At 35.6% G+C, this 19,095-nt stretch overlaps 1 protein-coding gene across 1 annotated transcript; it reads right to left on the bottom strand.

Moving 5' to 3' along the window:
- Window positions 1-297: 297 nt before the first annotated feature.
- Window positions 298-19,073, bottom strand: ehd4 (EH-domain containing 4). Its single transcript, NM_001386837.1, is given in 6 exon segments — window positions 298-1,064; window positions 2,570-2,734; window positions 7,579-7,991; window positions 12,266-12,363; window positions 15,796-15,972; window positions 18,645-19,073. Coding segments are annotated over 6 exon segments (1,641 nt in total). The 5' UTR covers window positions 18,875-19,073; the 3' UTR covers window positions 298-506.
- Window positions 19,074-19,095: the final 22 nt, after the last annotated feature.

The following is a 19,095-nucleotide window of genomic DNA, read 5'->3' on the forward strand; positions in this document are numbered from 1 at the left end:
GAAATGTAAGATTCGTGACATAAGTTGAGGCGCTGCATAAAAAAATATACTGTTACTGCAATCTAGATTCACAATCTGGTAGCATACGATGGAATAACATTAATTTAGGAGTAACTACATAAATATATACATCTGTAAGCTGTAGATTAGCCAATAAACATTTGATTTGATTGTGTCTTTCAAAAAATATGTCATGTGGATACACAAGGTGTTAGTGCACTTCCATTTACACCTATTATAATTCAACAGTATCGCCAAATACAAAAGGTGGTTCAACCAATGTCTTCCCTTTAACCCTTTATCAGTTGAAGAACCATATATGGTAACTTCATTGACATCAATTGTAATATTTTTGTAAGTCATAAAAGTTCAAAAGTCTTGTAATAACCCCAAGTAACACTCCAGTTTATTTTTAATGAGTGCCCTATAAAGGGTTAAATGAAGGAGTTAAGACTTGAGTATTGAAAGCCAGCAGCTTTCTGATGAATATAGTGATGTGAAGGTGATCAGTCCTCCTGGTGGTTGTACAGGATGTCCGCAGTGGGGTTTTTCCTGTGTGATGGAGGCACTAGGTGATTGGGGAGCTCTATGGGGAGCTCAAATCCCTCCAGTTTGATCTTAATAAGATGCTGAGCCAGAGCAAACTCTTCATCGTCCAGCATCCCGTCCTTATCGCAATCCGCCAGCTTCCAGATCTTTCCCAGAACAGTGTTGGGCAGGCGGGAATTCATCATCTCCTTCTTGGCGTTGATGCCAGTTACCCTCCCGTTGACAGGCATCAGTGTGTAGAAGATTTCATCGTATCGATGTTTGTCGCGACTCACGATCCAGTCCTCAGTATCAGCTCCTGCACTGACCCCTTCACCGTAACCGTGGCCAAAAGGCCCATCGGATGAGTCCTCAAACGCTCCGCCCTTCACCATCTGAGGCGGCTGTTTGCTTTCTTCCTCTCGGATCATGTTCATCAGGTAGGAGATCTTGGTGGACAACATTCTGTCCACAGATTCGATCAGTTTCACCTTCATAGAAGGAAACTTGCTGAAGTCGTAGTGTTGCAGTTGCTCCTGCATTAGTAGGTGACAGAAGGAGACATTTTCATGTCAGATCAACGATAGCTGAAACACACTGGCTATTCTGTTTTCATTTTTTATTATGTTTAATAATGCATGTTTGGAGATCATGGCTGAGGCATTGATTTGTAAAGTACAGCCAAAACATGACTCATCCAAGTTCTGAAGTGCTTATTTCAGTGATATGATGTCTAATTCTGGAGCGAATCAATGTGGCTTGCTGAGGCCACAGTCTATTTAAAGCATGGCCTTTACCAGTCAAGTGCTGCCTGGAAGTGTTCTGGTCTGAATGTTCATTGTGAGTCGATTAATGGTAATGGTATTTAAGTTAGAGGCTGTATGTGTATGTGTGTATATGTGCGTGTGTGTGTGTGTGTGTGTATATTTGTGTGTGTCTGTGTGTGCATGTGTGTGTGTGTATGTATGTGCTGTTTATATTACTGAGTGGAAAGAACACAGCACATCCTTACATATTCAGATTGCACTTGATTTTACTGTACGTGTATGCACATACATGCACATACGGTGTACTTACCTAGGAAACTAGTGGCATATATTTTATATAGGGAAGTATGTGTGTTATGCTAAGGTTTAAGTATTGTTCATAGTTATTCTCCAGTTTATGTAATGAATGTGATAGTACCTTACATGGTATGTACATATTATGTACTGAAACAGGACTGTAAAGCACAGATAACATCTAAATGTTTGTTCTCACTAAATCACTGCAAAGGTTTTTCAAAATGTTCTTTATTTTCAATAAATGAATGAAAAAAAAAGAACTATATCTAACACTAAATCACATTCAGTCTATTGCATGTTATGTGAGCAAATGCTGGCTGCAGTTCATTTAATGGCCACCTGGGTTTCAGAATCCTATAAAGCCCCTGCGGTCTCTTCTTATCAAATAAAACACTGCATACTTGAATGTTAATTAAATGCAAAAGACCAGATGGAAGATGTTAATCTTAGAAACCTGCAAAACCTTATTACAGTGCTTTATTGGCATCTTGTTTTCAATTATATGTCAGTTTTAACTGATTATACTTTACATTTTAATGAGGTTCTGGAGTCTATACTGAGAATCATGCTGGGCAAACATCCTCAGGCAGGACCAGATAAAAGTTAAAGCTGGGAACTCAGGGACTTCACAACATGCATTTCTCAAATCTACAAACCTGCAGTGTTGGAAATATGATTCATGCAGGAACAACTATATAAACTGTCCCTCTAAATCAGGGATGCCCAAACTTTGTCCTGGAGGGCCGACTTCCTGCAAAGTTTAGTTCCAACCCCAATTAGACACTTCCTAATCAAGCTCTTACTAGGCTTTCTAGAAACATCCTTGCAAGTGTTTTGAGGCAAACTGGAGCTAAAATCTGCAGGACACCAGCCCTCCAGGACTGAGCTTGGACACCCCTGCTCTAAATAAAATCATGCAGAAGCCATAACATGACATCTAGTATTGATGTGCTCTGTAGACACAAGCTAAGTCTTACCTGCATTTTAATGACATTAGGGAAGTCTCCAGGTGAGATGTGGTGTTCCCTCTGCAGTATCTGGTAGATCTCAGGCAGATGGGCAATCAGTTCTTCCTTTTTCTTTTCTTTCCCGAACAGGGAAGGCATTTCCTTCTTCAGGTAGCTGATGATGTAGGCATGCACCTATGACACACACAACAGATTACAGTCGGTATATTCATAAGGGTGAGGTTAATGTGTACTGTAAATAAAGGCCCATTTTCTTAACATGTTGACATGTACATATCCACACAGAGCTATGGATAAAAAAAACTACAGTAAGAGACTATTCTGTGGGCTTATTAGATATGGGTTTGAATAAAATCCTAATATCAGTTTTATTCTGAAATGTCCTCATAATTTCTGATTTTCTGTTTTTAAACGTAAAAAACCATTTAGGGCACTTTTGTTTCGAAAATAGCAAATGATCACAACAATAAGTTTTCATTTGTTTTAATTGGATATCTGGGTCAATATTCCAACCAAATATTGGTTTTGTAACACTTCTGGAACTACAACATTAATATTGTGTTGTCTGAAAACGAATTTAGCAAAAAAATAAGTTTTTTTTAAATGACATTTCTTGAAATTTTAATAATTCTTTATCAGAAATTATAAAAGTAGTTATTAGAAATTAAACTTTCAGAGAAACTGAAACTAAAAAACTGGACTTTAAATTTTAATAGGAAAAAATAATTTATTAATTATAATTATTATCTTTTTTATATTATTATTATAACATTAGAATTTATAATATTAGTAATGAAATAATAATAATTATTTTTAAATAATTAATTGATAAAAAAATATTTCCATATACTGCGTGTATATTGTGTGTGTGTGTGTGTGTGTGTGTGTGTGTGTGTGTGTGTGTGTGTGTGTGTGTGTGTGTGTGTGTGTGTGTGTGTGTGTGTGTGTGTGTGTGTGTGTGTTTGTGTGTGTGTGTATATATATATATATATATATAGTAAATTTAGACCTAAATTTTTTTGCACAATCCTTATATGTATATATCAGGTTTATAGACCATCTTATGGTTTAACATAACTTTTCAGCCCGCGACTCCCAAAATAACAATGCCAGTGACTCGTGACCCCCAATATTCTCTGAGGTGGTTTTAGATATACAATTCTTGCAAACAACAGCGCACACACACACACACACACACACACACACACACACACACACACACACACACACACCAATAGGCCCAAGTCTGTTTATCATTTTATTTTGGAGGATGCCACTTAGAGACCATCCTCCATGTTCAGTTGTGGCCTTTATTTATTTTTAATGTACGTGAGTGCCGTAAAGGTCAACATTTTTTACTTGGTGCCATAAAATCAATGTGCTGCATTTGACGCTACTGCTGTGTCTTTAATATAATGTAATCACCCCCGGGGCTCGCAAAAAAACAAAAGGTTGATGGCCTTTTTGTTTTTTATTCTTTATTATTAAGATGTTGACAATGTTACTATAAACTACTCCTTTGTTCTTCAGTAGGTTACGGATCAAATGTAGTAATTCTTATAATTTAATAAAATATATTAGATTTTTTTGGAAATCATCAAGCAACCCCCTTCCCTCATTGTCCCGCAACCCCCACTTTGGGAACCACTGCTATAGACCATTTTTCTCGCATGACATCCATCTCCTGTTAGTTACATAATTGAACACCATCGGTTGAAAAATGCCTTGCCAGGAGAACATTCAAAAGTGTCTGTATTTACACAAGCATTTTCCTCAATAAAGAGGAAGCGCACCACAAGAGATCCAAATTAAGCCTAGACTTTTTTCCCTTTTAAGCCATGTTTATTCCTCTTAAGGATGATTGGTGGCTGGAGGAGCACAGGAAAGGCGTAAACATGACGAGTGGCAAGACTAAGTGGGGTGGAGAGGTTAGGAAAAATAAGGGCCGTGCTCTGCTCAAGCACATTACACACATTCCTTTGTACCACGGAAAGGGACTTTTCTGGGCTTTTCCAGGAGATGGAGAGAGCCTTTAACTGCCTCACATGGCTTAAGCGTTACAGGAAGGCATGCACGGGGCTGCAGGATTCCTGTTTGCTGGCCGTGTTTGGAAAATATTGCGGAAGAGATAAGACGCACTTTCTGTCATGGTTCCATGAGTGAATTGTTTATAGCGTCCAGATTTAAGAGCAAGACGCAACCAGGTTGTGTTGAACAAGGCTCATGTGGCACAGTGTGTAAGTTCGAATAATGCAGTCAGCCAAAAACAATAGCGGATGCACTAAGGTCAAACACAAGACTAAATAACAGACAATGAGCAGCAGTGCTGGAAGGTTTCTAGCAGCAAGTTATTACACATAATATGTACATGCATAGTTAAACACATCACAAAGTTCTTATCAAATTATGTTTGTTTTGTCAGTCATGGATGAGTTCGGTTTTTTTGGATCAGCAAAAAAAAAAAGTATTAAAAATGTTAAATTAAAAAGTATTCATTTATTAATAATAGATTGCATATTGATAACCAAAAAGTTAAGTTATTCTTTCACTTGCTATTAAAGGAACAGTAGAATAGAACGCGAAACAAATAAGAAAAGGTGTATTGTCCTTTGCAATATAATCAAAGGTTTCAGATGTTCACAGATCAGTTTTGGCAGTTCTGAAGTGGTAGATGGCTTTTGTGCATATTTAATGTTGATCGAGCAAAAATATCTTTGTTAAATTCCTATTCTTGCTAGGGAATTTGAGAAGTATATTGTATTATGTCTGACAAATTATACCTAAAATCTTAAACTCTTCTTCCTTTTTTTACCAAGTTAACATGTTGATTTGACTAATAAACTTAAAGCCAGCAAATATTACAATCATTTTGGAGTCCAGTTTGGGACAAATAAAAAAAAACAAAACTAATATATATTTATATTTTTTATATATTTATATATTTTTAGAGGTTTTCACCTTTATTTGGATTGGACAGTGGAGGTGTTACAGACAGGATTGGGGAAGGATTGGCAAAGAACCTCTAGCCGGGAATCAAACTCGGGTCGCCATGAGTACCTCAGTGCTGAGTCGACACACTAACAACTAGGCAATTGACGCCGACAAAAAAAAAATAAAAAAAAAAATAAAAAAAAAATATATATATATATATATATATATATATATATATATATATATATATATATATATATATATATATATATATATATATATATATATATATATATATATATATATATATATTGATAATAGAGAAATTAAGTAAACATTAAAAATCTGTGGAATTAACAAAGCAAACCATTTTTATTTATTTTGGGAACATATGTACTGTATATTCAAGAATATTGGAGGGAAATACAGAAGGCTCTTGAACACATATTTAAAAAGAGATATACCTATAGAAAGTAAGTTGTTATATTTTGGCTGTGCAAATCCAGATTTAGTAACAGCAAACAATGAATTCCTGATGCCTGCTCTCATGGCTGCCAGTAAAAAAAGTAATCACACACAGCAAGAGTAACAAACCTTAAATAATTGCATAGATGCAACTATTGAGATCTATACAATGGAAAAAATCACTTCTGTAGTTAATTTAAAGAAGGATATATTTCTGGGAAAATGGAAGAAAAGGGGTTGAATATATTTTAGTTAGAAGACCTGATTTTCTTGCAATAAACAAATAGAAGATGCTCAACTGATACATGCTAATGTGTGTATACGTATATGGTTATATATACAGTTGAAGTCAGAATTATTAGCACCCTGTTTATTTTTTTTTCCCAATTTCTGTTTAATGGAGAGCAGATTTTTCCAACACATTTCTTAACATAATAGTTTTAATAACTCATCTCTAATAACTGATTTATTTGATCTTTGCCATGATGACAGTAAATAATATTTTACCAGATATTTTTCAAGACACTTCTATACAGCTTAAAGTGACATTTAAAGGCTTAACTAGGCTAATTGGGTTTACTAGGCAGGTTAGGGTAATTAGGCAATTATTGTGATACGATGGTTTGTTCTGTAGACTATTCAAAAAAAATAGCTTAAAGGGGCTAATCATTTTTACATTAAATGTTTTTTTAAAATTAAAAACTGCTTTTATTCTAGCAGAAATAAAACAAATAAGACTTTCTCCAGAAAAAAAAAGATTATCAGATATACTGTGAAAATGTCCTTGCTCTGTTAAACATCATTTGGGAAATATTTAAAAAAAAAAAAAGAAATTGAAGGGGAGCTAATAATTCTGACTTCAACTGTATATTCATATTGTATTGTATGTTATTACCATGTGTATAATGAAGATGGTCATTTTAGATTATTCTGTAAGGAATTATATCATGACATGCATTCTCACCCTGGATGTAAATAGTGCTTTAATTTTTATTATTATTTTTATGATATTTTTCTTTCTATAATTTAATAAAATTTGAGCACTATGTACAGTTAGTACACCTGACAATAATGTACATCGATTGTATATCACTCAAGGTCACATATTGAGATTCAAATGTACCTTGAAATGTTGTACGACTACTCAATTGAGTGTTCACAATAAACATAAAATAAAAAAATCTGTGCAACTAGTTAATGAATTAGTTATTATAGACAAATGTAATAACTAAACACTTTAACAATAAACTATATTGTCGGCGCCAATAGCCTAGTGATTAAGTGTGCCAACATATAGCATCATAGTGCTCAGGGTGACACGAGTTCGATTCCCGGCTCGAGGTCCTATTCACATCCTTCCCCTTTCTCTACTCCCAATGCTTTCCTGTCTGTCCTCCACTATCCTTTCCAAATAAAAAAGTGCAAAAAAAAAACAGTATTTACATTGTAAACTATATAAATACTGTAATTTAGCATAAAATATATAATAAAAGTTAATTATGACAATATAAACAATATAAATGGTGTTTACCAAATCTAAAAGTGCAAACATATGTGTCCATGTGTCCTTCAAATCTGTGTCAACTACTACATTAAAAGCATCTCCTGTTTGGACCACCAACCTTAGCAAGACGAGCTCGTTTAATCAGGTCATTCAGCTTGCGCAGGGCAGCGTTGCGGGGCAGACCCTGGATATCCCTGAAGAGATCTTGTGTTTCGGCTTCGAACAGGCGCCGGTTTTCTGCATTTTGGAGAGGTTTTGCCCAGAAAGAGCCCAGATAAACCCTAACCACCTCTGGAGTGTTGATCACTTTCCCCAGTGACCACATCAGGGCTCCGTAAACCCGCATCAGCTGCTGAGTGTCCACCTGATCGGCCTTGTTCAGCACCACACGGATTTTGTCATCCTGGCCACGGAAAGCTCGTATGGCTTCAGAAAACTCATCAGATATGTCTAGCTTATGGGCATCGAAAAGGAGAATGATGCGGTCCACTCGCTCTCCAAACCAGCGCAGAACCTCTGAGAAATCATAGCCTGTGATGCCAAAATAGAAGAATATAGAATTAGAATCAGTAGAATAGGATTAGGATGACAATAATATATACTGTTATACAGTGTTAGAGAAAAGTGTTTAGGTGTACAGCATACAAATAGTAAAACAATTGTGATAAACAATAGTATCATATCGGGTCCCAAAATATCATCCAAAATATTTATTTGACACATACATTTGTCATGTATGTTAATACTTCAACAGTATTTTCATATGCTTATAGTTCTTTGATGTTTGGTAATGGTCACTTATAAAAAGTATAAAATATAAAATTAAACTAGAAAAGTAAAGTTTGTAGATAAAGTTTATGGTGGCTTGAGAAAGTCCAGTATGAACGTTTGAAGTAGTTAAAAAATTTAAATAACTGAAGTAGTTTTAGTTTGAAACAGTTGGCATAGATATCTACATATGTCTTAACATGTACTAGGTGGGCGATGCAGTGGTGCAGTAGGTAGTGCTGTCGCCTCACAGCAAGAAGGTCGCTGGGTCGCTGTTTTGCATGTTCTCCCTGCGTTCGCGTGGGTTTCCTCCGGGTGCTCCGTTTTCCCCCACAGTCCAAAGACATGCGGTACAGGTGAATTGGGTGGGCTAAATTGTCCGTAGTGTGTGTGAATGTGTGTGTGGATGTTTGCCAGAGATTGGTTGTGGCTGGAAGGGCATCGGCTGCGTAAAAATGTGCTGGATAAGTTCATTTGCTAAGGTGTTTAGGCGGTTGCTGAAATGTTCTCAGTGATTGCTAAGGTGTTGCTAGGATGTTCTAGGCCAGGGGTTTTCAAAGTGTGAGGCGCGCCTCCCCTGGGGGGCGCCAGAGCATGTCAGGGGAGGCGCGGGAAAAAATGTTATATAATAAAAATATAATTATTAAGTTTAATTATTATATGTATTTTTTATTATATTTAAACGTTTTAATTAAACAAAGCTAAAAAAATAATACGTCAAAAATAAGAAAACCTTTTTTACCCAGAAGGCCATAGCTGTGAATTTGCTTATACAGGTATATGCCTGCTAACACAATGGATCGGTTTCTGAGACGCCCCGATTCAAAGCCTTCAAGTTCAGGGCTTAAACCCAAAAGACGACGATATGATGATCAGTATTTGAGTTTAGGATTTACGTGGACAGGACCAGCTGATAAACCACGACCTTTATGTGTGGTTTGTCAAAATATTTTGGCTAAAGACAGCATGAGACCCGCTAAACTTCGACTGTTTTGACTGGGATGGACAGTTCTTGGATCTGTTCTATTCATATTGAACCATCATCCTAGTTTTAAAAACGTTATATTAAAATACTTGTTATTACTCTGTAAATAATTGCACTTTCATGCAAATGATGATAAAAGCGAGTTAAGAGTCTGACATCTGTCTGTGTCTTTATATATACTGTATATATATATATATATATATATATATATATACTGTATATATATATATATATATATATATACTGTATATATATATATATATATATATATATATATATATATATATATATATATATATATATATATATATATGTGTGTGTGTGTGTGTGTGTGCGTGAGTGTGTGCGTGTTTGGGAGGAGGGGGGCGCCAATAGATAAGTTGTGTCAAAAGGGAGGCCCACTGTCTTAGACTTTGAAAAACCCTGTTCTAGGCAATTGTTAAGGTGTTAAAATGCGGTTGTTAAGGCGTTTTGAGCGGTTGCTAAGGTGTTGCTAGGTGGTTGCTAAAGTCTTTGAGTAGTTACTAGGCAGTTGCTAACATAAATTAGGACATTGCTAGCATATTTCTAGTATAAACTAGCTTGTTAGCATGGTTCTAGAATTATCATTTTGCTTGTATGTTTTTTATTAACTAGCATGTTGTTAGCATGATTTTAGCATAAATTAGCATGTTGCTAACATGTTTCTAGTATGGATTAGCATATTGTTAGCATGAATTGGTATGTTGTTAGTATGTCCAATGTAAAGTCAATGGCAGTTTTTTTCTAATGGAAGTCATTGGGACGGTTGCTAGGGTGCTGTAAGTGGTTGCTAGGGTGTGGCTAGTAAGTTGAAAGATCATCAGTGATTGGCAGACTGGTAGTCGGAGTTAAATGGGCTCAACTTTAGGTCATGACAGTCTGGCGAAAGTTATGAGGTCACAAAGGTTAGTCAAATGTTAAGTCAATAGGACATTTCTGAGTTTTCCGGATCAGTTTTCAGAAAAGCGCAAATCGGATAAGTTGAAAAAGATATAGGTTTGTAGTCAGTTTGGTGGTTGTGTAGTATGGACAGTCTAGGAGGAGATGCCTTCTTAAAATAGTTAAAAAAAAGACTTAAAAGACAGAAGAAGAATACTGTTTATGTAGTATAACAATATGTTAGCTCTCAAGCCACCATTATATATGAAAAGAAAATAATTATATATTTTTTATTTTATATTTATTTTATCAATAAACATAATAAGATAAATATTAATAGTAAATAAAACTAAATCCAGAGATTTTAGACCAACATTTTTTTAATAAAAAAAAAATATATACAGTACACAAAATTGTTTAAAATTGGTATCTGACAACTGGAAAATATGAGGCTAAACTGTTCTTCATGCATAAATAATGCTTACACCTTTGTTTCTGTTGCTGGAGAAACAAAAGAGAAGGAAGCAACCATCAGCTTTCTAGCTGTATCAGTGCACAGATCAATGACCATGCAGAAACAGGGACGCAATATTAGTCCTCATTCACACTAAAAGCCCATCGAATGTGCTGGTATAAGTTCAGATTTTAAAGCAATGAGATAAAGCTTAACCAACCACCAAACAGTCCAGAGGAAATTACGTTGCTCCGACGACAATGGCATGGATTACACATGGCTATAAAAATTTTACAAAAAGCTCTGCCAAGATTTTACAAAGGAGGAGCTCAGTGCTTAAACTGTGAGAACCATTAATGCTGTTCCATGTAAGGCAACCTAGAAGAGAGAATTAAAAGACTTTTCCTTTATCAAATATATTTTAGTTGTTTACATTTTTTTATATTGGGTCCCATAATAGGTACCATTTCTTTTAAAATATTTAACTTTTTTATTTTTTAAAAAATACAACAAATAACAAATTATATTTAAAAAAATGGATAAATTAATGGCCCAAGTCATCAACTTCTTGCAATAATTATTTAATCAATCCTACTGTATACCAGAAAGCCTACATACAAATCTAGAAAAATAAAACTTGAATCAAAATACAAAGCAAGCACCACAAAATAGTGTGCATGTATCAATTTTGATATTTAAAAACCAAATATTGATGCGTGAATGCAGTGGTGCATTATGAGATATGTCTGAGTCGCTAACATAAGAGGAATGCAACCTCAGCTGAGAAGAACTAAAGCAGGAACAGATGTGGAACGCCCATGTGTCGTATCCCTCACCATCAAACCTGCGTCCATACACTATTCTCCCGCTCTGCCACCAGGCCTAATCTACAGTCTGCAGACCCTCTGTGTATGTAGATCTGCCGCTGTGCATCTTCAAAGATAACAACTGCACAGCACAAACAACGTGGTCATGTCTCAAAACTGCTCAGCTTTATCATATTTAAAAAACCCAACAACTCTTATTTTGTTAATTGATGATCTTGTAAGACTAGCTACATGCTGAGGTACCAGAGTGCTGATGTAAAGCCCACAGTGCATTTGGCGAGCTCAACTCATGCTTGCGAAATGAGCGAAAAAAAAAAAAGGGCGAGAAATGCTGACCAGCGTGTCTGCTGGTGTCATGTCATGTAATGGGAGACAGGGACGGAAACGAGAGAGGAAATTTACGATGAAACAGGCCAGATCTGGTGACTGAAATGAAAACTAATGACTACGGCATTATGATTGTCCACACTGGAAACAAGAGCATCGGTTCTCCAGGGAGTGGACCAGCCTAAATCTATTTTCAATGGGAAGTGGACACAGAGACTCCAGGCTGGAGGATTTCGCCAAGGCTAAACAGCGGAGTCCATGCTGTGTTGGTCAAGTGGCATAATCAACAGGGCTAGTTTTATCTAAACAACCGGCTATTCTCTAATAAACATCTTTGAGGGAAAAGTTGAGATGACTGTTAGAGAAGAACAGTCATAGGACATCATATAGGACATCATTTTGATATCCTACTGCATGTGCATGATGGTCATGTGACTGAGTCTGTACATACAGTAACTCCCAGGCTTTGTCTTTGTCACACAATAAAGGACGGACTGGGTCTGAAAGGTCATATTCTCGTAAAGTAAACACTGTAGCTACTGACCTCTGCTTATGCGCTGCTTTTCGCCAGATAAGATCCCGGGTGTGTCGATGATGCTGATGCTCTGCAGAACTTGGTTGGGCATTTGTGAACAGATAAACCTAGCAGGACAGATGGACAGTTTATCACCTCATGTTAACGAAGGAAACGCTGGTAGTATCACTACATTTGTCTGCTGATTCATTTAATCGGAGACATTGAGAGATAAAATTGCATTTCTTTGACAAAAATCAGGTCTAAAATTGTTTTAAATGGGATACTGTAGCAGTGACAATGAAGGTCAAGACTACAATGCAGTTTTTTGTTCAGATTAAACAGGACAGAGTTTTCTGTAAGGGAGAACATTTCCAAACACAGATTTATTTAGTGTGTAGACGAAGACAAATGTTAATAAACAAATAATCATTGTATCTATTCAAAACACTTAATGTTGTCAAATCCATTGACAATATACGAATATATGTGACTAATAATATAATATAATATAATATAATATAATATAATATAATATAATATAATATAATATAATATAATATAACATAGTATAATATATGCAGGAATTTAGCATAACTCGCATTTTAGTGCCAATATGTGATCAGATTATAAGATTTAGACACGTGACCTTCCCCGGCTTCTTAAAAAACCTGTAGAACCAGTAATGTGAAGGACTCAAGTCATTTTTCCCAGTAAAATCTAAAATGCCACATTTACAGTACAAAATGTACAGTACATCATGTTTCAAACTGCTTCTGGAGAGCCTGCAGAGTTTAGTAACTCTGCTTCAACACACATATCTGTAGTTATCGAACAAGACTGAAGGACTTGTGATTAATTAGGATTGGAACTAAACTGTGATGAGGGATTTGTTCAAAATATAGTCATAAATTTAGCTCAATGTTGTCTATAAAACATCATTTGAAAACATTATGTCTATGTAAACATTATATTTCATCTGTCGATATGATGCCAATGAATTGCAGAGCTCGTACAGACATGTTTTTGTATCATATGTGGAGTGTAAAGTGGCACTTTACAGTAAGAAGAATTATATTAGTCTTAACGTAACCTTAACTTGTATTCTATCTGTTTTAAATTACCACGCAAATTATAATTGTGAGATATAAACTCATATCCATTTCACCATTCATAAGATTAGATGCTTTCTTAACTGTTGTTTCCTCACTGCTGAGAGGATATTTACCTATTAAAAGAAAAGAGTGCAGCACGTGTTTACACATTCATGTAAAATGTCACTTTCAGCAGTGTCAATGCCATCTGGACGTCTGTATATTCCTCAATAGTATTTCTAATTTCTTCTAATGCAAGAAAGGAAAATAATTTCACTGTAACAATATCTGAGCACAGAAATATGTTACATGCACACGAGTAAAATGTTGTTGGATGTAGATCAGGTAATGTGTTGTTAATAACAGTGATAAACTATTCCACCACCTCAGGGCAACAACTTTAGGAATGTGTTCAGTTCAAGCTCATTTGTATAGCATATTTCCTAATCATTATCATTCCAAAGCAGCATGTTATTACATTACATAACAGTCAAAATGAAAATTAATTCTCAGACATTCAATTAACTCTTATTTAAAAAGGCTAAAACTCATTTAATATTACATCTACAAATCTTTAGTGTGAGGGAATATTATTGTCATGTTTTGGATTTCAACACAGTCTCAAGAGAGTTTGAGGATCTTACTTTTTTTTTTTTTTATAAAAGCTCATAGGAAATTGCAACATCTCCGTACAAACATCACCTGTCAGCTGCAAAGCTGAATGACAAACCGAGAAAAAGAGGAAGTGGCATTTCACCAAGTTTCATTTTCAAGAAAATTTCATATGCACTTTATTCAAAAACCCAGAACTTAAAAAAAAAAAAAAAAAACTGTGAAAAAAAAACTGCTGTATCCAAACATGCCATCACATGACGCACAACGAGGTCCATAGGAAACAGAGGGCATTGTTTTGAGGTTCCTCTGGACAAGAGGAGATGTTCTCTGTAAAGTGTGCCTTTGACCTCTATAGTGGTCACTGTCAAAGAAGTACTTACACATTTCCCCTCCACATAAATATCCAGCAAACAGGAAAAAAAACCTTTGTCTAACTGTCTAGATACTAAAATTAAACAGTAAAACTTGTGCTGCACCAACAGTAATCTAAAAGAAGAAATGGCCGAGACCCTTTACACGATTTCAGAGAAAAGATTTTTGCCTGGAATAGAAATGCAGGCAGCGTGGGATAAAAGAAAGAAATGGATGAGCTGTGTTGAAAAACACGTTAAGCTAATGGGACGGAGATGACATAAGTGCAAAACTACAAAGCGTTGTGACATAATTGAGTTTAGTCTTTTTATAGTTATATTGTAAACCTTGAACTGAACTTGTGTCATTCCAGAAAGATTTCCTTCTTATCCTATGCCACTGTCAGAGCTAGATAATGGAAAAGCCTTGTTTTGGCAACCGCCCGGGCAAGAGGGACATCCGTTACAGACTGCTGTAAGTAAGAAAATGTGCCCACATCCGAGATTTCCCTGCAACATGACATGATGTCTAACAAACGTTCTCCTGGCTCAACCTTGACAGAACATCTGGTGAACACTAGTATGCTGTTATCAAATAAATTAGCTCTTAGAGGTGTTATAGACTACTGAAAACCAAGAAATATGTTAAAAATATTTATCATTCAGACTGTGAATTTTACAATTTATTTACATCTTAGAGTTTCTATCCAGCATTTTAATGCAATATGCATACAAAAGTAAAGAATGGAATAGTTATGGCTTGATGGTGAAAAGCAATCATGTGATTTACAAGACATGCATTAACCACTCAATTTTAACTTAATATTATTAAAACAATCTTTTAATGAATCTTACAAACCATCAAAATGAATGTGGTATGGATTTTTAATAGAGGAACAGAAGTCTTGTTTTAGTTTTATGGGTGTTTGTATTGGTGTGAACTCACTCTTTAAATCTACAAAAAGGTCTTTCATCTGAACAAGCAAGGAGCCTACAAGTAATGCTTTGCTTTAGACACTTGACTAGTAGTCACAAACTCACTGACTCACTTTTCTTGGGCTTATTTCCTGCTTTATTAGGGGTCACCACGGTGGAATGACCCATCAATTAATCTGGCAAATGTTTCATTGTCACAAACTTTAAAACTTAAAATCTAATATGTAATCATTGATTTTCTTCTGCTTTTTCCACCTTTAACAGGGGTCACCACGTTGGAATGAAACGTCAATTACTCTGGTGATGTTACAGTCACAAACTTTAAACGTTATTCTAATATACAATCATTGATTTGTATTTCTCATTGACTATGACTTGATAATGTGTGTGTATTGTATTATTTGTAATTGAATATTGATAATTATGTAACAACATCCTGCTCTGGGGCTACAGATGCAAATTACCTTAATAGTTAACTCTGGCACAACATGTCATGTAAATGAATAAATGCACACGTAAATGACACATAAAAAAATAACTCTAAAATGCGTCTCTTGCCACTTACCTGTTTAAAAATGAATTTCCGAATGAATTGAGTTTGCGGAAAGGTTTCTTGGGGTCCACAACCAAGGCATTTCCAGGAACCACCCCCTCATTATCGTTGTACATGACAGCAATGAATCCATCTGTTGTTGGTTCGGGGCCAATTCTCATCCCTGGAAAATCCTGCTCCAGAAGATACCTGCAGGATGGAGAGGTTAGGTATTAACACTCCACTACTTAGTGAACTGGAGCAGAATGATCATGTGACAGCACATGACAACCAAAAAATGTCTCTGTTGCTTGAGAATAAAAGAATGGAGTAACTGCTACCTACACAGCTTTAGGATGAAAAACAATGCAAATCGATAAATGTAAAAGATTCTGAAAGATTAAAGCTAAACAGTGGCACCTGAAGCTCAGTCAATTGCGAAAACAGACCTATTCATCAGTCTCACTCTTCTTTAAACTTCCTTCAAATGCAACAATCCCTACCACATCCTGCCAGAGGATGAGAAAGTGTCAAAGGTTTCCAGGCAAAGAAACACATATGGCTTGTTGTTAAAATCTAACCTAAACATAAGGGAACTATTAATCTGATTACAGTCATGGTTAAATATGGTTCAGTTTTTCTTAGTGCACGTGTAATGCAGAAGATCCTACATTTTTTGGAGACAGCATGACTGAAATCTATTTTAAAGTGCTAATAGTGAAAAATTTGCTGTCAATTTACTCACCCACAGGCCATCCAAAAGGTAGGTGACTTTTTTTGCAGCAGCAGCAGAAAATTAAAGATGATTTTAGCTAAAAATTATGGTACTTTGTGGTTTAATAACATACAAGTCACATACATAATAACATACAAGTTTAATAACATACAATATACAACCAGTACCACGAAAGTCTAGAAAACATCTACATGCAATAAATCAAGGTCTTATAAAGCATAACGATCAGTCCAAACAAGAGTCTAAACAATATTAATATTATTATTACCTAACAGGCTGAGGTGCTGATATTGTTTTGCCAGTATTTTTTTTTTTCTTACTACGCATACCTATTAACTAAGCATGGAAAAATAACCGGTTTCAAGGTTTACAGAGCTTTGGAAAAGTCAAGGTTTTAAAACTGCAAATATTTTCTTTTATACCGTTTCTAGGGTATTTGCAAGTTTGTTTGTTTTTTCAGTGTTCCTTATGACTTTTTCATTAGGTTTTTTTAGAGAAACACTTACTGATGTTAAAAGAATGAGCTCTAATTTTAGTGAGTGAAAATTGTCACGTTATGCGTTTTAAGTCCATTATAAGGAAACAGCTTAACGTGGCTTAATGTACCTCAACACTGACATGGAAAACCCAAATTGTTTGTATTGTTTAAAAGAGTGAGCCCTAATTCCACAGATAAAGTGATCAATATCACGTTAAGTGTTTTCTCCCCATTAAAGTGTATAATAAGAAAAGGCTTAACATACCTTCACAACAACTGAGGGAAACCAAATGTTAAAAAGGCTGTCCATAAAAATCAAAGTTAGAGTTAATCACAAGTAAAATTTGATAGAAAATTGATTTTCCCCACTTGTTGTTGAGGTACATTAAGCCACGTTATGCTTTTTCCTCATAATAGACTTTAATGGGGGAGAAAACGCTTAATGTGATGTTTTTCACTTTATCTATGGAAATGGGACTGCTTCTTTTTACAATAGTTGGGGTAAATTAAAAGTACAATTTGACAAAAACTTAGGTTTCTCTTGTTGATGTTTAGGTATATTAAAGCACATTAAGCTTTTTTTTTACGTTAAGTTTTTTATAATGTCCCAGACTCCCAGCTACTGGTCAGCTCATGATTCAGGAATTGTTTGAAAAACAACTCACTTATACACCAACATATAAGCATGCAAAAACCTGAATAAAACTTTACTTTATATTCAAAAAAAAGAAAGGCATCCAAAAAAAATGCCTTTTCAAGTTGTAATGAAATGTAATGTAATGACGCTTTTGAAACTAGTCAGTGATTTATTTCAATTGTTTAGCCAGACATGTTCAAAATAACAAAGCTAAAATATTTTAAATGTTTCTTAAAAAAATATTGTGTTCAGTGGAATAAAGGTTGTTGTTGTTTTTTACCCAGACATTTTAAAAGAACTAATCAGAATATTGTGAAACAGTAAAACCGTGATATTTTCTTGAAAGGTTATCACACTGTCAGATTCTTATACCAGTCCATACCAATCATTGACTGGCATTTTAGAAAATCACCAAGAACCACGGTTTCAGCTAATAACTTTAATTTTCTTCTAAAGAACAAAGTCAACTTCAGTTCATCTCTTGCATGGCCTGAGGGTGAATAAATGAACAGTAAATTATTTTTTGCATGAAAATCCCTTTAAGCATTCATTATTTCCTTGTACATGACCTAACATTACGAAGAGCTTAGTTACCAATAAACCAGTTCCAGTTTGAAAGAAGCTTAACATGACACAGATCTATTGGGCTTTCTTATTCATTGATCACTTTAAATAGCAGGACCTCATGAGCAACATCACATACATCAAAGCTAGAAGGTTTTGACCTACAGCAAAAAGTCAATGAGAAGGATAATGATGCTTTTACGAGTTACTTTCATACACTCCAGCATTCTGAATCTCTTCATGGATGAATGGACTATGGGAGCTGGCATATACGCAGTTTTTACACACCCTCCGTCCCCACCAAGGTTTCCAGAACCACAAAGAGCTGACTGTACTGAAACTCACACGTGTACAGTATGCTCCTATGAAATAAAATAACTAAAAAGAATGTTATAAAATATTTAAAATATGGTGAAGCCTTCAAAAGTTGACTTTCACACACCACTCAGCCAAAGCAGTTGTTTTACCTTATGAAAGTGGTCTTCCCAGTGGAATACTGTCCGACCAGCAGCACCATGGGTTTGCTCTGGAAGTCCGCCTCCTCCAGCGCCGGTGAGTGAAAGTCATGGAAGAGGTAGGTTTCCTCCAGAGGCAGCAGCTTTTTAGTGTAAAGACTCTGAAGTCCTTCGGTCACTGTTTGAAACATGTCGCCCTCCTTGTTCCTTCCACCCTGTTCCTTATTTACCCAAGTGAACATGTTGTCGTTGTTCTTGCAGTCCTCTTTTATACTTGAAGCAACCCTAGTTCCTCTTTTGTGTATTGAAGGAATTGAAAACCGTTCCAATGTTTTTTCCTTTATTTGTCTTGAGTGTTGACACAAGACCGTCCACTGTCCAGCTGTGCGTGTGTCTGACTGCCGCCGCCGCCGCCGTGACCTCACCTGTATCCTTTTATGTGACGCTCTTTCTCATGACGCTC

The sequence above is a fragment of the Danio rerio genome, chromosome 17 (genome assembly GCF_049306965.1).
Source record: "Danio rerio strain Tuebingen ecotype United States chromosome 17, GRCz12tu, whole genome shotgun sequence".
In the NCBI taxonomy this organism is placed as follows: domain Eukaryota; kingdom Metazoa; phylum Chordata; class Actinopteri; order Cypriniformes; family Danionidae; genus Danio; species Danio rerio.